We start from the raw sequence: 22,828 nt of genomic DNA on the forward strand, positions 1-22,828 counted from the left end.
TTCTTCTCTCCCTTCTCCCCCTTCTCCTGGGGTGGACCCTAAGGGACTGGAGGTGATGGCTCAGGGGATGAAGGTACCGGAGAGGAAGGACTACAGATGCCCTCCTGTGCCAAGGGTGGCAGTGCAGCAGGACGGAGGCAGTTTGGGCTTCCCAGTCCAGCTGCCCACCGGTGTGAGGGTCAGGCTGCCGATGGCAGCGGGTGACTGGCCAGCAGGGGCCTCTGCGCACATGTGGAACATGAGCTGGTGAGGCTGAGCCTGAGCTGGTGAGCCCACGGGCTCTCCACGTGAGTGCTGGGCCCCCCGAGGCCTTGCTGTCCCAAGACACCTCACCCTTTTCCTCCTTATTGCCCCTTCTTCCCCACCACCCACTGTAGGTTTTTCATCATCAAAGAGAGCTTTCTTCTTTACTACTCTGAGAGCGAGAAAAAGAACTTCGAAACCAATAAATACTTCAATATACACCCTAAGGTGAGGCAGCCTCTCCCCAGGGCCACAGTGGGTAGGACCCCATGGGGACAATGAGGGAGGGTGTCCTGCAAGGGTGGAAGACAGTCTCTTTTCTTGCTGTGGTCTAGCAGAGAGTCTGGAGAATGAATCCTTCTTGGGGCACAGGACTCCTGCCCCCTACGACTCTTGCTGGGCCCCGAGCCTGCCCCAGTCCTTCCTCTTCCTTCTAGGAGTCAGTTCTGGTCTGGCTCCCAGCCTGGGGCCCTTGGCAGGACCTGGCTTTGGCTGAGGGCTCCCAGAGCCCTTAAGTGATGTGGGGGGGGGGGGCGGTGGGGGCTGCCTGTTCTCGTTCTTTCTCAGGGAGTCATCCCCCTGGGAGGCTGCCTGGTGGAGGCCAAGGAAGAGCCCAGCATGCCCTATGCCATGAAAATCTCCCACCAGGACTTCCATGTGAGTAAAGCTCTCCTCTCAGCCTGGACTGAGCAGGGCAGACTGGCTTCCCTGGGAACCTCCAGGCTCCCTGGGGGCAACCACTCCGGTGGCCTGGCCTGGTAGGGTGTCAGGGTCATAGAGATGTGGGACGGTGGATGGAGGAGCAGAGCGGAGGAGATGGAGGAGCAGGCTGCGGGCAGCCTCTGGCATCCCAAGAGTGGGCTCCTCTCAGGTATGCCCGTGGTTCCTCTTCTTGGCAGGGGAACATCTTGCTGGCTGCTGAGTCCGAGTTTGAGCAGACCCAGTGGCTGGAGATGCTACAGGAGTCCGGGAAGGTGTAAGTACTCATAGGCGGGGGGGCACTTCCAGGAAGTGAATGGTTATGGGCTGGGCCCACCCTGATCACCTAGTGGGAACTGAGGACCCCAGAAAAGGGCAGGGTGAGGGAGAAAACTGTCTGGGTCGTCTTGGAAACAGGGCTGTGGGAGTTGGTTAGAGTGGGCAAGAAAGAACAGGCCAGGATGAGAGGTCTGCCAGGTGGGCTTGGAGCCCAGTGACCTTTGCTTGTCTGGAGTCACAGGTGGCAGACGTAGACCACTTGTCTCCGACTCTTGGGAGCAAATCCAGCACCGCTAGGAGGGTTTGGCTGCCTCCTGACACCCATCTCACCTCCCCAGGTCCACAGTGAATCCTAGCATAGATTGGAGCGGGTGCTTTGTAAATCAGAGTCCAGATCATAGAAACCTCCAGCCCAACACGGTCCATTTACATGTGAACCCCTGTCCCGGCACCTGCTGGATCATGCTTTTAGCTCAACAAATAACACTGCGCATGCCCCATACGAGGCCTGGTGCCAGGTAGTGGCCTGTGGTGGTAGAGAAAGCAGCCTGGGAAGCAATCTCTTCCCTGCTCCGAAGCTGCTGGCCCAGTCCTCGGTGGCCCACTTTTCGGCCTGGGCTGGCCTCCCGGGACTGTAAGTGATCGATGCTGGTGGCATGGCCAGAGCCACGGGAGCCAGAGTGAACGGGGCTGCGATTCTGGAGGAGACAGGATGGGCGAGTACACGCCATGCACGGTCTCCCTCTCCTCTCCCCTTCTGTTGTAACGATTTTGTGTTTCTTCTCTCCTCTGTCCCATCTGCCCTCCCTCCCCAGGACTTGGAAGAATGCCCAGCTGGGAGAAGCCATGATCAAAAGCCTGGAGGCCCAGGGGCTGCAGTTGGCCAAGGAGAAGCAGGAGTATTTAGGTTGGCTGGAGGGATGGACTGGAAGCTGAGGCTCCCTAGGTAGCACTTCAGGGCCGGGGTTATAGCCGGGGCTTGGTGGAGGACGGAGGAGGGGAGCTGGGGCAGGGCTTAGCAGGCTACCAGGAGCCGTAGGTAGAGGCTTGTATGGTGTAACCTGTGTCCTCTTGGCCAGCGTGGCAGGAGGACCTCTGGGCCAGCTTTGTCACTTGTCTATCAGCTGCGTGTCTCCAGACAGGGTAGCCTCTGTAAGCCTTAATTTCCTCATCCTGAAAAGGGTCACGAGAATAGTCCCTAGGTTTGGGAGGTGGGACCTGGGGATCAGGGGAAATGAGAACGTGCCAGTAAGCATTTGTTTCAGGCACACAGTAAGGGCCCTATGAATGGAGTTGATGTTATCCTGCCCTGGGTTCCCAGGTCCTGAATTTGCCCCAAACTTCCACCCCCTTGGCCCACTTTCAACCTGACCCTGTGCCCCTGACTGGCTGACAAGTATGCTCTGTTTGGGAAAGAAGAAGGTGAGACTGGGGCTTTGATCCTTTGCCTGGGATCTTCTCCCCTGCTACCTCCTTAGACACCCAGGGCCTCGGTGCTGGGTCGCCTCTGCCTGCTTCAGAACCCCCCTATAGCCCCAGAACCTGCGCCCCCCCACCTGCCAGACACTAGTGCAGGGGAGCAGCACAATTAACAGCACTTCTAGGGGTGCAGACACCCCCCCGAGCTTCTGAAGATGAAGCCGCCCCTGTGCGGGGACGGGGACCAGAGAGGAAGGTAGTGGCTGCGGCCAGCATGTCAGCTTCTATCCCCAGGAGCTGGCTCTGCCCGCTGGCTGGCCTGGACATGACAAACCGTTTCCCTGGGAGATCCTGGAAGTGAAGGAGGTTACTGGAAGGCCCTGGCCCCCTCCAGGCCGGAGCCTGACTGAGCTTTCCGTGAGAGCGTGCGCACTTGCTTTGCAGACAAACTGATGGAGGAGACCGAAGAGCTCTGCCTTCAGAGGGAGCAGAGAGAGGTAGGCACACGGAGGCCGAGGCCGCTCCGAATTGCTGCCCCTCCCCCGCGGCCCCTGCTCCGGGGGCCCCTTAACAGCCAAGGTGTACTGGCTTGTGTTCCTGGCATTAGGGACGCATGTAGGGGAGCAAGGCACCCAGAGAACTCTCCAGGAAGTCAGACGGGCAGAGCAGGGGCACCGTGAGGTGACCGTGCTTGGGACTTGCTGTGGCTTCTTGTCAGAGAGCATTTGTTCTTGCCAGTCGCCAGAGACAAAAGTAAAAAGGGTAGGTGACCACGTTCTCAAGAAAGCCATCCCAAAATTGTATAAGCTGTATCGGTAGGTAGTGAGCTGCCGATCACCGGTGACCTTCACAGGAGGCTGGGATGGCCTCCGTAGAGGGACTTCTGCACCACGAGGGTGATTGGGTTGGATGAACTCAGGGGTTCCTTCTTCCTCTAAATGACACAACGTAAGTTCCAAAAAAGCCAAGCATTAGCCGGAGGCAGCCTGCACTGGGGAGCCGCTGAAGTCCACTTCATCTGGAATCTCCGAGCGGCATTGGGCCTTGCCTGTTTCTGAAGTGTCATCAGCACCCCTGAAAGGGCACAGTAAGGTAGGGGATAGCACGGCAGACTTGGAGCCAGGCCGCCTATGTTTGTATTTGACCTTCAACGCTTCTAGCTGTGTGACCTTGGACAAGTTACCTAACCTCTCCGGACATCAATAGTTTTTCTTTTTTTTTAAGTTTATTTATTTATTTATTTTGAGAGAGACAGAACAAGAGCAGGGGCAGGGCAGAGAAAGAGGGAGAAAGAGAATCCCAAGCAGGCTCCACGCTGTCGGCACAGAACCCAGCGCAGGGCTTGAACTCATGAACTGTGAGATCGTGACCTGAGCCAAAACCAAGAGTTGGCTGCTTAACCGACTGAGCCACCCAAGCACCCCTGAACATCAATATTCTTACATGAAAAGTGGAGACAATGGAACCCGTCTTATTAAGATGTGAAGATTAAGTGAGATGTTATATATAAAGCGCTTGGCACATAGTATGTGCTCAGTGAGTATCTGTGTTCGTTAGCATCATAATTATGTTATTACTTGTTATGGGCCCATTCTGCGAGTCAACTACCCGAGGCCTGAAGCTGCAAAGTGCCTTTCCCATAGGAGAGCCTGATTCAGCCCACTTCTCTTCGCCCAGTCGGTTTTTTCTTGTGCCCGTAGGGCTGGGCCCATCTGCCTGGGCTCAGTGCCTCCCTCTGTGACTTTTCTCTTGCGAACCACCTTTCCCAACCACCCTTCACTGGGCTCTGAGACAGGCCCTACTGTCAAGAAGCATCCTGTCCCTGAAGCACCCCAAATATCCCCAGGGCCCAGGACTGCACCTGGCCCAGGATGAGTGCTTGATAAATGTTTGTGGAATGATTCACCGAGCGAACATTTTTGATTCTTGTCATTTCACATTACATCTTGATTTGAATCTAGTAGGACGATCCGGCCTCATTTTCTTTCTTCAGACTTTTACCAGATCTTCTTGCCCGTGTATTCTCCCAGCTGGACTTCAGACTCATTTCGTCATTTGACGCCAACAGGAAAAACCAAACCCAAACAAACAAGAAACACACCCCCAAAGCCATGGAGGCTTTGCGTTAGGATTCCATGGATTTGAGGCTTGGCGTGGTGACAGCACTGAGCCTTCTCCCAGCCGTGCCGTCTGGGCGTCTGTGCCTCCACGCTCTCATCTGGGTCCTGCATTAGAGTCTTGGCATTTTCTTCACACGGTTCTGCCATTTTGACAAGGGAGCCTTCTGGTGGCTTGTCAGCAACCTGAAGACAGGTAATTGAGGAAGCCAGGGGGTGGGATGGAGTGACAGACACAGCCACCGGCAGGGAGAGAGACAGACTTATCCATCAGAGAGGCTAAATCTGGGGCAGCAGTCAGCCGGAGGAAAATTTAGACACTCTATCTAGGTCTTTAGCCGGGAAATGAGGCCAGTGGAGACCCACTGCACGCAGGCCTCACTTAAAGCCGTAGCACGTTGAAGGAGCGAGGCCTGTCAGCTGTGAGCTCCCTGGTCTGGTGCTACAAGATCTGAGCAAGACTCACTCGGGCCCAGCTGATCCCCCGTGAAGGCTGCTGTGAGCGGGCGGAAAGGGAGAGGGCCGTGCCCAGGTCCGTATTCCCGCATCAGCTGCGCGCTGCAGATCAGGAACAGAAATCACTGCTTCCCTGACTTGCTCATCCATATGATGGGTCTTCTTGTCCCCTGCATCTTTCCCATCTCCACTGCGAGGCTCAGAGGTTGTCTGGGTGCGCGTTGGGCCGCTTAGAAAGGCCTCGGGTACAACAGCCCAGTGATAACATGAAGATTCTCTGATCTTTAAGAGGCAGTCTGGCCTAAAGAAAGACTCAGGGTCTGGACCCCGGAGACTCCATATTGAAGTCTCAGCTCCATCACTGACTGTGTGGCCTTGGGTAAGTTAACCTCTCTGAGCCTCAGTTGCTCTATCTGTGATGCTCTGATAAGAGTTGATGGCTGTGGCTGCCTAGTTCCTGGCTCGCTGTGAGGCTCAATGAAATCAAAGGCAGCAGAGTGCTTTGTGGACGGGCAGGGCCCATGCAGATGTGCGCTGTGCGGTGATGCGGCCCCGACCTCCTCCATGTGGAAGGGAGGACCTGAGACTCTGGAGGCACGAGCAGAGAGCACGGGGTGAGCCAGCCTGGGCTCATCTGCCCCGGGGCCAGAAGGCCATGCCCTTCCTTGAGCCCTTCGTCAAGTGTCCCTGGCTTCTTGTGACCTCATCTCTCATCCCTGGAGGAGGGCAGCCCGACTACCTTTCCTTCTCTCGCTGAACTCAGAGAGCTCAGCCTTGTATGTGGGTAGGCACCTAGGAAATCGAAATGCCCAGGGCCCATTAGGCAGGCATCTTGCCCCCCAGGTTGCTCCCGGTCAGAACATAGACTCCTGGTGTTGGGAAGAACCTGTCACTTCAAGGGGAGGCTCTTTGCTCACCTCCCTGATGGATGTTTTCTTGCTTCTGTGATGGGCAACTCACGACCTCTGGCGGGATTCTTCGCCTTGTTGCTCTGTGGCTTGAAGACTCTTCCTTTCATTGAGCAGGAATCTGCCTTCTAGTGACCTCTTCCCAACCCCGTACTCCTGCAACTTAAGTCAGGCCCAGGAGTCAGAAGAACAAGCACTAGATGGTGGAAGAGGCTTTAGCTGCAGCGGGTCCTGGCTGACCTCAACCTATGACAAGGTTGCCGCAAGCTCTCGTACCGTCTTGGCTGCAGGAACAGAAGGTTCTGGCCGCTTCAGGTTTTCAGGTCCGGCTATCATCAGTCTTCTAAGGCTCCACCTGGACATCAGTGTTAGCTAAGACTCACACAGGGAAATCGAAAGGTAGAAAAGAAGTGAGCGACTGGAAAGAAGGTTCTCTTTCTTTGTCCTCATCCATGTGTAGCTTTTTTATTATTGTTAATGATAGAAATCATGCTCTTTGCAGAACACCTGGAAAACAAACTTTATTCTTAATCCCACAATTGACACAACTGCTGCCAACATTTTGGTGTTTTTCTTTAGGCTTTAGAGAAATATATATATATTTCTCTATATATATTCTTATATATATATTTTTTATTTTTGTGTTTATTTTTGAGAGAGAGAGACAGAGCACAAGCAGGGGAGGGGCAGAGGGAGAGAGAGAGACAGCAGACAGACAGACAGAATCCGAAGCAGGCTCCAGGCTCTGAGCTGTCAGCACAGAGCCCGATGCGGGGCTTGAACTCACAAACCGCAAGATCATGACCTGAGCCGAAGTCGGCCGCTTAACCGACTGAGCCACCCAGGTGCCCCTATATTTTAAACAAAATAGGATCATAGCAGATATTCCATTTTATGGCCTGCTTTTTCATTATACCTTCATTAACATTTGTACCTTCAGCAATTTTTCATGTCATTCAACATTCTTTGAAAACGTCAGTTTTGATGACCACGTACTGATACATCCTACGTGATGTTTCATTTAACTCACCTTCTGTTTTTGGACATCTAGGCTGTTTTATTTTCTTCTTATTATTATTATTTTAGTTGTATAAGTTTATTTCTTTATTTTGAGAGAGAGAAAGCACAAGTGGGGGAGGTACAGAGAGAGAGGGAGAGAGAGAATCCCAAGCAGACTCTGCATTGTCAGCATAGAGCCCGATGTGGGGCTCAAACCCACAAACCGTGATATCATGACCTCAGCTGAAGTCAGATACTTTACTGACTGAGCCAGCCAGGCGCCCCTAGGCTGTCTTCACTATTATAAATTATGCCACAGTGAGCACCTCTGCACACATGAATCATGGCCTACTATCTAATTGTTTAGGAGAGGTTCCTTCCTATGGGCAAAATCACGGAGTCTGGGCAAGAACTTTTAAGACTCCTGATGCATATTGACAAATTTCTTTCCAGAAATTTTGTACCAGTTTTCACTCTCAGCCACAGTGCATGGACATTTCCATCTCGCTCTACCCCACTGCCTGTGTTTCAGTCCCTCCATCACCGACTAGCTACAGCGTGGGGAAGAGGGATGAAGACATGTGTAACTTTGAGCAAGTTCCTTGACCCTTATGTACCTCTGCTTTTCTCATCTATAAAATGAGGACAAAAATATTATCCACTTTCAGAGCTGTTGTAAGGATTACATGAATTAATACATGTAAAGTACTTAGAACAGGAAACTCACAGCGAGTGCTATCATTGTCATTATCATCATATACCAAATCTGTCTCAGAATTCTCTTTTCCATTCCTTTGAATTGCTGTCAATTCTTGAATAGATACTACACAGCTTCAATTTATAATACTATCCATCGTTTATTAAGCACTTATTGTGCGGCAGACAGTTTGCGTGGATTAGCCCAGGTTACCCTCCCATGAACCCTACAAGGTGGTATTGCCCATCCCAGAGAGTACCCCCCCATACCCCTTCTTCTTCCTGCATTGGATCCAGAGGCCATCTAGACCACACCCCCAGTTTCATTTACTATGTATGTGCAAATGTCTCCCCCTTGACAGGTGCAGTCCCTTCTCTCTGCTGAGCTCCAGCCCCTTCTATCCAACCGTTGGCTTCACATCTCCAGCCAATGTCTCAAAGGTACTGCAAACTTAACACGTCCAAGGCCACTTATGATCTTCCCCAGCAGAGCTGATGGTCTAACGCTCCCTATCTCAGGGAATTCACCTCCTCCCATTGTTTGTGCAGATTGGAAACCTGAGAGTTGTGCCTCATCCTGGCCTCCCCATCTCACCCTTTCCCACTCCACCCCCAAGTTCTGCTAGCTACCCCCAAATCTCTAGAAGCTGTCTGGCCACTTCTCTCCATCTCACCACCTTGCTCAAGTTCACACTACTATTAGGTCTTGTTGAACTAATGCAGTGGCTTCCCCCCACCTCCTGCCAGATTCCCTGTATCCCTCCTGGCCCCTTTTCATCCTTTTTCTCCTCGCTGCAGCTGGAGTCATCGTTTAAAATGGAAATCGGATTGCGTTGCCCGTCTTCTTCCCCTACTTTCTGCTCAAAACCTTCATTGTTTGTTCTGACTCAGGAAAACCACAAAATCCTCAGCATAGCCCAAGGCGCTGTGTGGTCAAGCTTCCCTCCTGCTGTTCACCCTCACTGTGGGCCCAGCAGTGTGAGAATGTCTTGGTTCTTTCAGGTTCTGCAGGTTTCTGAAGGGCCTTTGCACATACTGATCCTTGTTCCTGGAATGCTGTTTCCTCTTCCTGCTCTTTATGCACCTTCACATGTTGGCTCAAAAATCTGCTCCCCACCCCCCCCCCCAACCACCAATCATTCCCTACTTCTTGTCCAAGACAGCTTTACAAAGAACCGTGTTCCCATCCTGCACTTCACATACCTTGGTTTGTAATGATACTCTCGTGTGTGATTATTTTATTAGTTTTTGATTCTTGCACTGAGCTGTAAGCTCCATGAGAACTGAGACGTGTCTGGGTTTGCTCATTCTCACATCCTCAATGCAGAGCCTGGCAGGTCCTTGGTGCCTATTAAACACTCAATAACTATGTGTGGCATGCGTGAATGAATGAAACTATTTTTTAAAAATCCCATTGGGGTTTTTATTGGAATCACATGAGCCTGTAAATTAATTGGGAAGAACCTCCACTGTATTTAGTCTTCCCAATCATTCAGGAGCTTGCATTCTTTTCAAAAGCATAATTGCTTTTATTGGGAACTTAGAAATAATGCAGTGAAGCATGATGAACAGGGATTATTTGGCTTGGAGGAGAGGAGACTTGGGGACAGAAAACTGTCCCCAACACACGAAGGGAAAAAGGATCAGTCTTGTTCTGTGGCTCCAAGGGCAGAAGGTCAGCCCACTGAAGTTATAAGGAGGCAGATTTGGGCCCAGATGGAACAGGTGGATGAAACGGGCCGCCCCCTCCCCTAGGTGGACCTGCGACACTCAGGGTGTCCAGAAGTTGGCTGTGTCCTTGGCTTTGCCGGTCGTCTGTTTTGCTAAGAGCTGTTCACTGGCTCTTACTTTGCTGGCTAGGGGTATTCAGTCTTCGTGGCTGAGGAGAAGAGCTTAAGGGGACACTATGACCAAGGACAGCAAGTTCCAGGCAGGAAGGCAGCTGCCGAAGGGAGAGTCTGTGCAAAGGACGGAGGTGGCTACAGGGGTTTTGAAGGGAAGTTTTGCTCCATAAATGAGATTCAGCCCTCTCCTCTGAGCCCCACAAAACTTTCGGCAAAATCTGCGGTCCTTCATCCATGTTTTGGTCTTTGTAGCTTTCAGAGAGGGCTCATCTGAGGTCGGACCCGGAAGGAAGAGTTTTGATCAGGTTGTTCTGGAATGAAATGGGCTGTCTTAAGAGGGGGTGAATTCCCTGTCATGACAGCCATTCAGGCAGAGCCCAGGCCATCTCTTGGCAGAAAACTGATCCCAGGATTCAAGTGTCTGATGAAGACTGAAGTGCTTTCAGGCCCCTTGACCATAGACGGCTCTGATTCATGGATGTCTGTTCTCTTATTGCCACACAGCATATGTGTTGCCCAGACACATTGACTTAGGTGGGAAAAGCATTTCATCACACATACCTGGGCCCCACATGGGGAGGAAGGAGAGGAGAAGCCAATTGATTGTTTTGTCATGTTATTTTTAGGAGCGTCAGTTTTGTTATCTGGTTCTTGGAGGCATAGCAAGGGCCTGCTGGCACCTGAGGTGCTGGGAATAATATCCTCCCACAGTGTGTAATGTGGAGGAGCAAAGCAGGTGTCACAAAAATGCTGCCAGCTAAGCTTCGCCTGAAGGGTGCCCTGCAACCCCAGCTGCCATTGCAGCCCAGGAAAACGGGACCCTCGGAGGGCACATGCCTGTGCTTACCAGCCCTCCTGACAAGACTAGTCTGGCCCTGGGGCCCCGCCCTGGGCTTTCTGGCTCTCCTGTTCCCTTAGGGCTGAGTATAAGGGAAGCTGCAGGCACCTAGGCTGGCTGCTTCCTAGAGCCTTGAGAATAAAGTTTTCTGATTATTTGGGTCGGGACTGGCTTTTCTTTGACACCTTTGACAGATGTCACTCTAGGGATCTTTTTGTTTTTTAATTTTTTTTAACGTTTATTTTTGAGACAGAGAGAGACAGAGCATGAACGGGGGAGGGTCAGAGAGAGAGGAAGACACAGAATCTGAAACAGGCTCCAGGCTCCAAGCTGTCAGCACAGAGCCTGATGCGGGGCTCGAACTCACGGACCATGAGATCATGACCCTGGCCGAAGTCAGATGCTTGCTTAACCGACTGAGCCACCCAGGCGCCCCATAGGAATCTTTAATGGAAATACACACCCACCACATTTTCCTCCAGGGCTTGAGAGCCAGCCAGCCTACCTGAGGGGGTTCGTGACTGGAGTTGCCCAGCAGAGTAGACACCTAGAATTATCATCACCTTCAGGCACAGGCCACGGTGTTGAGCATGCTCAGTGTGTTTGAGAAGGCCACGCCCATCGCAGACTGGGGATTTGTTGAGACTCTGTGTCGACTAGTGGGACCAGGGCTCCTTAGGACTTAACTCCAAGTCTGTGCCAGCATATGGCCCAGACTGTACCGCATCACATAGGGGCCCCTGGACTAGAGGGACGCTTCCTGACCTCAGGGGCCCTTTGCTGCCCATGACTCTTCTCTTCCCCTCTGGTTCTCTTCAGGAGCTTGAGCGCCTGAACCAGGTGCTGGAGGCCGAGAAGCAGCAGTTCGAGGAGGTGGTGCAGGAGCTGAAAATGGAGCAGGAGCAGATCAAAAGGTGGTGGGGGCGGGAGGAAGGTGTGCCTGGGGCAGGGCATTAGGACCCACATTTCCCATCGGGCCTGGAGAGGTCTCGCCCAGGAGAGTCTTGTTACTTGATGGCTTGGTTTGGGTCTATCTTCCCAGTGCTCCAGGCCTCAGGGCAGCCCAGAAGGAGCTGTAGACCCCACACGAACTGGAGGTGAGGCACCGGTAGGTGCCGACAGGCGTCCCCCCCAAGCAACAAGCCCCTCTTGCCTCTGTCAAGCCTTCCTTACCCAGAGGCAGAGGGGAACAAGCTGGCCTGGAGGTGCTGTTAGCCAAGACCCCCCAGCGTTGCCTGCACAGTCCCGTCACGTTCTGGCTAACGATGTCCCTCAGGATCTTTAGTCCTGTGTATGCTTTGCAAACCAGTTGCACATTATAATCATACACCAGGATTAGAATCTCTGGAAAGTAGGGCCCAGAGATCTATATTTTACAAAAGCTCTTCGGGTCATTCTGATTCAGCCGATCCAGGAATTTGGAGACCAGTGCTCTGGGTGCTGTTGATGGCGGTGGTTGTCCTCGTTGTCGGCATCCTCCTCCTCATCACTACTGATAATCAGTGTTAGCCCACAAAGGTTTTTCTTGCAGCAGCCTTATAAAAGGAAGTCAATTAGACAAGCACTTTGGGGAGGGAGAAATACTGAGGATCTTACCAAGTAAATAGCCGAGCACCTGCTTATCTCCAGAATTGTGCCAGATACTGGAATAGAGGATAAGTCCCCTTATCTTACCATGCAGGATCTTACACTCTTGTTGGGAAAATAAGACTAACACCCAGGAAACATCCACACGATAATATATAGTCAGGCACTAGGGACCACAGTGCAGACTCCCTGTGTCCTAGGAATTAAGGTATACATGTGATCCTTGTGGGCATGAAGAGGGGTTCAATTGAGCGGGGCCTTGAAGGATGGGTAGGATTAGGAAATTGGGCAGGAGAAACGGGAAAGGCATTTCAAGCAGGAGGAAGGGAAACTAGGGGTAAAGGCCTGAGGTGGCCCAGGCTGGTTAAGAAAGCAGCAAAGGGGTTGTCACTGCAGAGAAGGGCCTCAGCCATGACCCATGTGAGAATGAGTAGGGATACTGGCAGGGTCTGTCCAGGGAAGAAAGGAGGTGGGGCCAGGCCCCCTCCCTTTGTTTCTCCACTGCTTCTCTCTGCCTGTGGGGTGGTCCTGGGTTTATCCCACCTGACAGATGCATGTGTCCCTGGAGCAAGTGATGTCAACCCCACTTGGCCGGGATCTCCTCCTTTCAACCCCAGGTTCCTACAGCTGCTGTCAGGACCCCGCCATGCAGAGAGGGGCTGGCCTTCCAAGGCCCCCTCTGAGCCATGTCGGGAGGTGAAGCAGAAGCATTTCTGTGTGCAGAGGGGATTGGGAGGGGTGGGCCCTGCCATACCCAGCCTTCTGTCCCTGCAGGGAGCTAGAACTGACCGCAAGATGCCTCAAGGGTGTGGAGCAAGAGAAGAAGGAGCTGAGGCACCTTACAGAGTCCTTGCAGCAGACGCTGGAGGTGAGGAGCCGCTGGTGGGCTGGTGGGCCTGGAGGCAGGCTGCTTGGTTGGGCCACGTGATACTGTTTTTCCCCCAGAGGGTTCTCCACAAGGGGAACAAGGCCCGATGGAGTGATGATCTAAAAGGTCTCTTCTCTGTGGACCAGAGAGCACGGGAGGCCTAAAGCAGGACCCATGGAAGCAAATTCAAGTTTGCCTTGCTGTGACTGTGCCCTTGGGAAATCCATCTTCTTCAGAGTTTATATCTTTATACCACATGGAGGGTTGATTAGGTTGGGTGGCGGGACCACCCACCTCTTCCTTCTTGTGGCTCATTCACTTAGCTGCTACTGGGTGAAATTGAGCATGAAGGGAAATTAACTGTATGTCACCTGCCTCTGATACCACAGCAACTGCGAGGGGGAGAGAGGCAGTGGCATGTGTCAAGGACAAAGTACAGACTGTTCCCAGCCCCTCTTCCCCGGCTCCTCCTGAGTTGCCCCTCTGCACCTTGCACAAAGACACCCTGACACCTACTCCAAACCACTGAGCTCATCTGTCCCGATGAGGCCAACCCCTTTCAGACTCAACATTTTTGCCCATGCTATTCCTTCTTCTTCTTTTTTTTAATTTTTTAAAAATATTTATTTATTTTTGAGAGACAGAGCATGAGCAGGGGAGGGGCAGAGAGAAAGGGAGACCCAGAATCCGAAGCAGGCTCCAAGCTGTCAGCACAGAGCCCGATGCAGGGCTCGAACCCACAAACCGCGAGTTCATGACCTGAGCCGAAGTTGGACACTTAACCGACTGAGCCACCCAGGCGCCCCGCCATGCTATTCCTTCTACATAGAATGTTCTTTCACCTCTTCTCTGCCTGGAGAACTCATCCATCCTACTAAGACTCAACTCCAACAGAACTGTAGCCAAGCTTCCCTGACTCTTCTAGGCAAGGTTTTGCTGTGAGCTCCTGGCTCCGGCAGCACTTTGCACGTCTTGTTATGGGACACTAGGTTGTGTCTTCTAAACGGTGAACTTCGCTAGACTGTGTCTTAAGGTGTCTCCCAGCCCAGCACCTAGCGGTAGCCTGGCACAGCGCTAATGTTTACTCTGAATTCATGAATTGCCTTGAGGTCTGCAAGGGTTTCTATCCTCTCTCCACTGACTAGAGGCTTAGTCTGTGGTGCCTTTATTTGTTTCTCTTTTCAGTTCACATCATGAGAGATGGTTCTCATGGAGAGTTTCAACTCTAGAATTTCTGGGTAGTGCAAGACCCCAGCCTGATAAATGACGAGGACATCTAAATCTGTTCTAGGGCTGGCTCCTTTTGAGCGTTTTTCATATGAGCCCAACACATGCCCTCACTCAGCCCTCGGGGAATAAAGACCCCAGAAGGTCATGGTGCCCTTGGACGCCGGTTTTAGTAGGTGCCACTTCCACTGGAAGCTGCATTGAGCTCCTCCCTGAGTCCCTCTGTGGAGGAGTAACCTTGCCTCTTTGTGAGGAAGGAGATCTTGGTTTTGGCCTTTTACCTCCATGGAAGAAGGAAGATATTTGGGGTGTCTTTTTTTTTTTTTGGTGGATATTTTATTTTTATTTTTTTAATTTTAACTTGTTTTATTTTTTATTTTTTTAAATTTACATCCAAATTAGTTAGCATATGGTGCAACAATGATTTCAGGAGTAGATTCCTTAGTGTCCCTTACCCATTTAGCCCATCCTTCCTCCCACAACCCCTCCCGTAACCCTTAGTTTGTTCTCCATGTTTATGAGTCTCTTCTGTGTTGTCCCCCTCCCTGTTTTTATATTATTTTTGTTTCCCTTCCCTTATGTTCATCTGTTTTGTCTCTTAAATTCCTCATATGAGTGTAGTTATATGATTTTTATTTTTCTCTGACAAATTTCACTTAGCCTAATACCCTCCAGTTCCATCTATGTAGTTGCAAATGGCAAGATTTCATTCTTTTTGATTGCTGATAATACTCCATTGTATAGATATACCACATCTTCTTTATCCATTCATCCATCCATGGACATTTGGGCTCTTTCCATACTTTGGCTATTGTTGATAGTGCTGCTATAAACATGGGGGTGCATGTGTCCCTTCGAAACAGCACCCCTGTATCCCTTGGATAAATGCCTAGTAGTGCAATTGCTGGGTCATAGGGTAGTTCTATTTTTAGTTTTTTGAGAACCCTCCATACTGTTTTCCAGAGGTGTTGCACCTGCTTGCATTCCACGGGTGTCTCTCTCTTTTTTTTTTTTTTTATGTTTATTTCTGAGACAGAGAAAGACAGAGCATGAGTGGGGGAGGGGCAGAGAGAGGGAGACACAGAATCCAAAGCAGGCTCCAGGCTCTGAGCTGTCAGCACAGAGCCCGACGCAGGGCTCGAACTCACAGACCGCGAGATCATGACCTGAGCTGAAGCTGGATGCTCAACTGACTAAGCCACCCAGGTGCACCCCCCCCCCCAACCCCCAATGGTGTCTCTTATAGAAGATTGAGTGATGAGGACATCCCTCCCTGAAACTGAAAGGCAGGTGAGGGCAGCCATGTTGGAAAACCTAAACTAGGTTATTTCCCTTCTTCCCTCCCCCCATCCATACCAGGAACTCTCCATAGAGAAGAAGAAAACCCTGGCTATGCTGGAGGAGAATGAGAACCAGCTGCAGACACTGGCCAATCAGAGTGAGCAGCCCCCTCCCAATGGGGGTCTCCATAGCAACCTGAGGCAGATAGAAGAAAAGATGCAGCAGCTTTTGGAGGAGAAGCTCCTGGCTGAGAAGCGGTAAGGGGGCCTGCAACCCCTGAGTCCCGTTTTGATAACATCCCTTGAACTGCACATCCAGACTCTTGGGTTCTAGCTGGCTTTGACCAGATAGGTCACTTACTTCCTTTTGCCTAGGACTCAGTTTCCCCACCAGGCAAATGGGAAGAAAACTTTCACTACCTAGAGCCGACCTGATCATGGTCTCTTGGACTGGTATGAACCATACAGACAGACATTAGTTCGGTCTAACAATGCTTTGTGGCAGGCAGGGCAGGTCCTCCAAGCCCCTTTGCACAAATGAGGAAACTGAGCCTCCGAGGATTTGTAGGACTTTCTTGAGGTCACAGAACTAGCAAGACCTGGACCCAAGACTCCAGTCTTCAGGCGGGGGCTCTCCTCGCTTAACCACACCACCCCTCGCATCCCCAGAAAGTTCTGGGTCTCGGGGTTTCTCCAGCCGGGTCTCTAGGAGCGGCTGCTCTCCCACTGGAAAGGCCCGTTGGCGAGTGAGCACTGAGCACCACCTCTGCCCCGGGCAGGATGAAGGAGAACGAAGAGCGCTCTCGGGCCCTGGAGGAGGAGCGCGAGTTCTATTCGAGCCAGTCCCAGGCGCTGCAGAACTCGCTGCAGGAGCTGACGGCAGAGAAGCAGCAGGCAGAGCGGGAGCTCAAGGTTGGCCTGGGCCTGCTGGGAGCAGCCTGTGTGGGTGGACCTTCCCTCACATCCCTTACCGGGCAGCTACCTGGATGATCTCTGCCAGCCTGACCCGCCAGGGGCAGGCGATGGAGCCACCATTTGGGGAAGCAGTGATCCTGCTGCTTGGGTGGAGGGCATCATTGGTACACACCTGCCAGGTGCAGGGACTGAGTCCAGGCCACCTGGTCAAGGGCGCAAGACACGGGGCAGGATGTGCTTAACTTCCATCCGAGTCCACAGGCCAGAAAGCCCGCTTGAGCCAGGGGTGATCAGGGAAGGCTTCCAGGGAGACGGCAGCTGCCCCCCAGGACCCCACTTCTCTCTCTCTTCTCTCCCCCCTCAGGCTGAGGTGAAGGTCCGCATGGACCTGGAGAGGCGTCTGCGGGAGGCAGAGGGGGCCTTGCGGAGTCTGGAACAAGGGCTTAACTCCAAGGTGCGGAACAAGGAGAAGGAGGAGAGGATGCGGGCTGACGTGAGCCATCTGAAAAGTAAGCCCCGGCCCCGGGTGCCAGCCCCCAGCCCTAGGGCTCGTCCCCTGCGGGAGTGCAGGCCCCGGGGAGCCCGGAACGGGGTCTGGTGTGCATTAGATGACCCATAGATAGGGTTGGAGTTACTTGCCCAGACCCCCGCCGCCGGCACGTCCCCGGCGCGGCTCCCTCTGGGCTGTAGCCTCCGGTGGGGGCGTGGCTCGAGGTCCCGCCCCTTTGGCTGGGGCTGTGCCGGGTGGGCGTATTTCCCACGGGGGCGGGGTCGGGGTCGGGGCGGGGCCGCGCGGCGGGCGGGAAGGACGCAGCCCGACTGCGCGCACAGGGTTCTTCGAGGAGTGCATCCGGAACGCGGAGCTGGAGGCCAAGATGCCGGTCATCATGAAGAACTCCGTCTACATCCACAAGGCGGCCACTCGCCGCATCAAGAGCTGCCGCTTCCACCGGCGCCGGTCCAGCACGTCCTGGAATGACAGTGAGTGTGGCCGTCCGCGTGCCCTCCCGGGGTGGGGGTGGTCAGAGGCCGAGGGTGACAAGGCAGGAAGGTGGGCACTGGGAAGGGCTGGTCCAGTTCAGAGGCCGGCAGTGCGGCCTGGAACTGGCTGCAGCAGCCCGCCGGACGGGGGCCTGGGGCGCGAGGGAGGCGGGCTGGGGTTGGGGCCTGGGCCCAGCCTCACGGCCACCGTCTCCCCAGTGAAGCCGTCCCAGTCTTTCATGACCTCCCAGCTGGATGCCAACAACATGGAGGAACTAAAGGAGGTGGCCAAGAGGCTCAGCCGGGACCAGCGCTTCCGAGAATCCATCTATCACATCATGGCAAACCAGCCAGGAGCGCCCTCAGTGGTTCCCCGGGGTGGAAAGTGATGGGCGCTCCCCCCCTGCCTCCCAGGTCTTTTCTCAGTGGGTAGGGGCGGGAGGAGGTGGCAGGGGGAGGTCGGACTCTACCTGGCACCTCTCTGCTCCCCTCTGCGCCCCCAGCTGGGGGCCGGCCTCACCTTCATAGGACAGGGATGGCACCTCCCTCACCCCCACCCGGAAACCTACTCTTGGGTTTACATCAGGCCCAATCAGGCCCAAGTTGGGTGCTGCCTGCTTGTCACCTGGTGCTTATCTGGTGAGGCGAGGCGGGGCCTGGCCTGGCTGCACGTGGAGACATTTTGGTTGTGGACTGGGGTGGGCAGGGCCCATAGCTGTCACTTGTGCCCACTCCAACTCCCTGTGATGCTGCCTCCCTGTCTTTGTGTATAAAGGACTCCCCTCCCCACCTTGATACCTGCTTCCCCCTGAGGTTCCTAACCCTTTCTTTGCTTCTGAGACCCATAGACATCCCTCAGCCAAGGCCCCTTACTTTTACCACATCGCGGGGCAGGGAAGAGAGGGACCTAACACAGTGACCTTTGGGTTTGTGGCATACCGCATTTGCCATGGTGTCTCCTCTCCTGAGGTTGGGCCCTGGCTGACGGGCTACCCACTCACTCCCATATCCCTCCTGCATGTGTGCCTAGGGCCCTGGGCCCTGGCTGGGATCTGCAGCCAGCAGCCATTTTGAGGGCTCCCTCGGAGGACAAGGAGTAAGCTCAGGGCGTGGGACAGGGTGGCCCTGGCTCCTGCATTGTCCGCTCCTGGTTGGGTAGGAAGACAGATGCCTCGGGCTGTCGTGGCCCTTGGTCCGTGGGATCACACATGTCTCCCTCTGAGCCGCCCCTGCTTTAGCCACCTTGCTACCTCCTCTCCCTGCAGAGGCTTCATCCAGTGAAGCAATGTGACCCTGGAAGATGGGGGCCTGGCCCTGCAATAATGCCAGTAGCCATTGGTTGGCCCTGTGTCATCTAGGGTGAAGCTGAAACACACTGTAAGTTGTCTGTGGGGTGTGTCCCTCACCCACAGTCTGCTCTGCTCTTCTCCTAGCCACATCCTCCAAAGCTGCCTAAATCCATTCGTCCCTCCAGAAAAGGAGGTCTGCCTGGGATCAGGGTGCTCATAGATGCTCGTGGTATTAAAGGCATTGATTCTCTGCTGCTTGGCAAACAGAGCGAGGTGCCCAGTCTGGAGCGGTGCACAGATGGCTGCAGGGCAAACCCCGGCAGAGGTGCTGGCCTCCCCCTCAAAATACATGCGTGTCTACTGGCCACCTAGCCCAGGCCGGCCCGGGGTGCCCTGCTCTGTGCTCAAGGCTGCCTGGTGAAGCTAAGGGAGACCCAACTCAAGTCCTGGGTGGACTGTGATGGCTTCAGCCAGTCTGTGGAATCTGGGTGGAGACAGGGACAGAGGCACTTAGAAACAATGCATCTGAAAAAGATGAGTTTAAAAATTAAAAAAAAAAAAAAAACTTTAAACACGTAGGAACCTGCATAAACTTGGAACTCATTTATCTGACATGTAGATAGGGTGAACTTTGAAATGAGGAAGATGTATAAAATCCAGATTACCATTTTATTTTTTGTTTGTAAAGGAATTAGTTTAATAATGGTTTGCTCTTGGAGAAAGACCTTTTGGAAATTTTCAAATGCATTTTCGCTCCCAGGCAGGCTATTAACCAGGAAGGCAAGTGCTGTTCCATGCACATTTACCAATCCCTAGTTTCTTTCCTACCATTTCACCCTGTACTTTCCATGCCTCAGGCAAGTCTGGGTTATTGTCAACAAACTGATCAGTCCATAAGTATTTATTTGTACCTAACACTGTAAATAGAAAAAGAGAAACATCTCTATATGAAAATATATCACAGTGGGAATTACTTATTGGAAATGTATTGATCTGATTTTTTTTTTTTTTTAATAAAACTCTTACTCCTTGCCCAATTAAACGTGTTTCCTGCAGTAGGGCTTGTAGTCTGGTCATTGCTAGAGAGATGTTGCCCCCTGCAGGCCAAACGTGGAATTGTGCAATTCCCTGAGTGTAGTCTTAATAAGCAAGCACGTTTCCCCTACATAGAAGGAAATACTCCCCACTGCTGCACCTCCTGGAAGTGGCTTCTTAATAATTAACTGAAAAATCTGTCTTCCCACCCCGAGGTCCTGGCTGTTCCGATGTAACAAGGACTATCAGCTGGATTTGGTTCTGATTTGAGCACTGACCAAAGGGAGTAGACCACATGGATGGGAATGACCTCAGGGAGACAAAGCACACCTAGTTTTATGACTTGCTGGTATCAGTATCCCCACTGGAAATTGACAGCATGCCTCCTCTGAAGAGGAGAGGTTTATGTTTTTGTTTTGTAATCATGTAAGAGAGAGCAAGAAATGGTAATGACAAGATTCTCCTCCTATTTGGTATATTTCCTCACTGGGGATGGTTGATCTGTCATCATGCCCAGGAGTGTCCTGGTTTGTATTGTTTCCCAGCATAATTATTAATGACTCCCCTTTCTGTTGTCCCTGATGTCCCAGTTTGTGTGCTACTTCTGTGGTCATCCTGGTTGTAATGCTGTTCCCCAACAGTATGTTAATGGGCGGGGTAAGAGATCTGTGAAATACTCAGGTCCTGACCCACTGCCCAGCTCCCAGCTCCCAGCTCCCAGCTCCCAGCTCCCAGCTCCCAGCTCTCAGCTCCCAGCTCCCAGCTCCCAGTTCCTGAGAAGGATCTACTGCCTATATTTGTCTCTGGAGAGATGTAACTGTTGCCTCCTCCCCCCCCCCCCATCCTATTCCACCCACCTCACCATGACCTGGGCAGCTTGTGGGTGATCCAGGTACCATCTGAGTAAAATTTGGAGCACACAGTAAATGATGATGGTGGAACTGACTTGCTCAAGTCTCAGAGAGCCAGCCTGTGTCAGATTTGGTCTAACTGGAAGATAGTCATTAAACCCACCAGACAAAGGGGCTGCTCTGGAGCCCTCAGATAAAGGCCAGCAGCCCTGGGGGATCTTCTGCTTCTGTGGTGAGCCAGGATGGGGCTGCTCAGACCCCTGCTGCAAAGGGCTCCCCAAATTCAGAAACCTTATGGCTTTGACTCTTGGGGAAGCTACTGACTTATTTTACTTCCCTCACCCCTGGAGAGCAAGGAGCAGGGGGTGTTCTGGCTTTGCTTCTGGGTGAGACTCTGTGATCAGGCGGAGAAGGTGAGTCGAGACAGGTTGCTCAAAGACAAGAGGCTCGAGGCGCCTGGGTGGCTCAATCAGTAAAGTATCTGACTTCAGCTAGGGTCATGATCGCAGGGTATGTGAGGAGGGCGTTGGGCTCTGTGCTGACAGCTCAGAGCCTGCTTCGGATTCTGGGTCTCCCTCTCTCTCTGCCCCTCCCCTGCTCGCACTCTGTCTTAATGTTAAATAAACATCAAAAACTTATTTTATGTTAAATAAACATTAAAAAAAATTAAAAGGCAGGAGGCTGCACCTCAGGTTCCAGGAGAATGCAGAGCCACACAGGGCCAGCTGATAGCGCATTTGGGGGCTCATTCTCTGCGCTCTGTCTTACTTCCCCGAAAGGAGGATCTAATCCTTGCCTCTAGGCTGAGGGTCCTGCTATGAACAGACTCAACCTGTCCTGTTATCCTGGCAAGAACTGTGGCTGATGGGCCTTGGAATGTCACTGACCACAGGAGAAACTTTCCTCTAGGGACTTGTCCCGCAGGCTGCTTGATGCGAGGGGTGGGGGTGGGGGTCTCCAATGGTGAAAGGTCAGGTCTCAGCTCTGTAGCTTTGAATAAGTCACTATTTAAAACTTTTTTAATATGTATATATTTTTATTAGGTAGGAGAGAAATCTCACGAGGCTGCTCAGAGCCCTTGCAGTTCTCAAGCTCTACGAACTGGGAACTTGCAGCCTCAGAATCAATAGAAATATGGCTGCTGCCGCCACCAGCACTGATCACAAAAACACAGTTCGCAGGAAGGAAGGATGTTCTGGCTCATGTTGCACTTGATGCGGTGCCATTGTCAGAAGCTTTTAGTGTTGAGATGAGAACAGGAAAGACAGCTAATTTATCATCCCAAAGAAAAGGCAATTGTGACTAATTAGTCGCTGGGAAGGCCACCCTGGGAAAGGAAAGATGTCTATTCTCATGCTTATCCTGGTGTCTGAGACCATCTGTCAGCATCACTTCTTTCCATCTTCATTCAACAAATATTTGTTGTGGTTCCGTTGCGTGAAGTCAAGCACTTACCTGTGCGCTTATTATCTCTGTTACTTACTGTTATTTTTTTCATTGTGGTAAAATATACATAACATAAAAGTTACTATTTTCACCATTAAAAAAAAAAGTTTATTTATTTGGAGAGAGAGACAGAGAAAGAGAGCATGCTGAAGGGGCAGAGAGAGAGGGAGAGAGAGAGAATCCCAGGCAGGCTGTGCACTGTCAGCAGGCTCTGTACTGACAGCAAGGAGCCTGATGTGGGGCTTGAACTCACGAACCAGGAGATCATGACCTGAGCTGAAATCAAGAGTCAGTCACTCAACCAAATGAGCCACCCAGGCGCCCCCCCCCCCTTTGACCATCTTTAAGTGTAGAGTTCATAAGTGGTAAGTGTATTCGCATAGCTGTGCAACCAATCTGCAGAACTTTTCATCTTGCAAAGCTGAAACTCTGTGCCTTAAACAACTCCCTGTTTCCTCCTCCCCCCAGCCCCTGCGACCACCATTCTACTTTGTCTCTATGAATTTGACTACTTTAGATACCTCATAAAAGTGGAATCATACAGTATTTATCATTTTGTGACCATCTTATCTTACTTAGCATAACTGTCCTCCAGATTCATTCACAGTGTAACATATATCAGATGTCATTCCTTTTTAAGGCTGCATTATATCCTATCACTCAACTTTTAAAAAGAAAAAAAATGGATTGAAATCTTACTTTTCTGAGAAACGGTTGGCCAACGATGAAGGCCCTGACTGTCGTAAAGGATAAGAGACTCGCAGCTGAGGGGAGGTTGAGTCCCTGTGCTTCCCTTTTTTTTTTTTTTCCAGGTTGTTCCTCAGAATGGCCTGGTAGGAAAAGACGCTTTG

The 22,828-nt window shown here is 52.1% G+C and overlaps 1 protein-coding gene across 1 annotated transcript in view; it reads left to right on the forward strand.

Moving 5' to 3' along the window:
• PLEKHD1 (pleckstrin homology and coiled-coil domain containing D1) overlaps nucleotides 1–19,724 on the forward strand; it is a 31,277-nt gene extending 11,553 nt beyond the window's left edge. The window contains exons 2-13 of the mRNA XM_027066032.2: nucleotides 378–471; nucleotides 811–900; nucleotides 1,143–1,219; nucleotides 2,037–2,128; nucleotides 3,085–3,137; nucleotides 11,318–11,412; nucleotides 12,860–12,953; nucleotides 15,540–15,718; nucleotides 16,240–16,372; nucleotides 16,740–16,884; nucleotides 17,207–17,356; nucleotides 17,576–19,724. Coding sequence (XP_026921833.1) covers nucleotides 378–471; nucleotides 811–900; nucleotides 1,143–1,219; nucleotides 2,037–2,128; nucleotides 3,085–3,137; nucleotides 11,318–11,412; nucleotides 12,860–12,953; nucleotides 15,540–15,718; nucleotides 16,240–16,372; nucleotides 16,740–16,884; nucleotides 17,207–17,356; nucleotides 17,576–17,745 — 1,372 coding nt within the window. The 3' untranslated portion in view covers nucleotides 17,746–19,724. The remainder of the gene's footprint in view (nucleotides 1–377; nucleotides 472–810; nucleotides 901–1,142; nucleotides 1,220–2,036; nucleotides 2,129–3,084; nucleotides 3,138–11,317; nucleotides 11,413–12,859; nucleotides 12,954–15,539; nucleotides 15,719–16,239; nucleotides 16,373–16,739; nucleotides 16,885–17,206; nucleotides 17,357–17,575) is intronic.
• The last annotated feature ends 3,104 nt before the right edge of the window (nucleotides 19,725–22,828 follow it).

This window comes from Acinonyx jubatus, chromosome B3 (genome assembly GCF_027475565.1).
Source record: "Acinonyx jubatus isolate Ajub_Pintada_27869175 chromosome B3, VMU_Ajub_asm_v1.0, whole genome shotgun sequence".
Taxonomy (NCBI): domain Eukaryota; kingdom Metazoa; phylum Chordata; class Mammalia; order Carnivora; family Felidae; genus Acinonyx; species Acinonyx jubatus.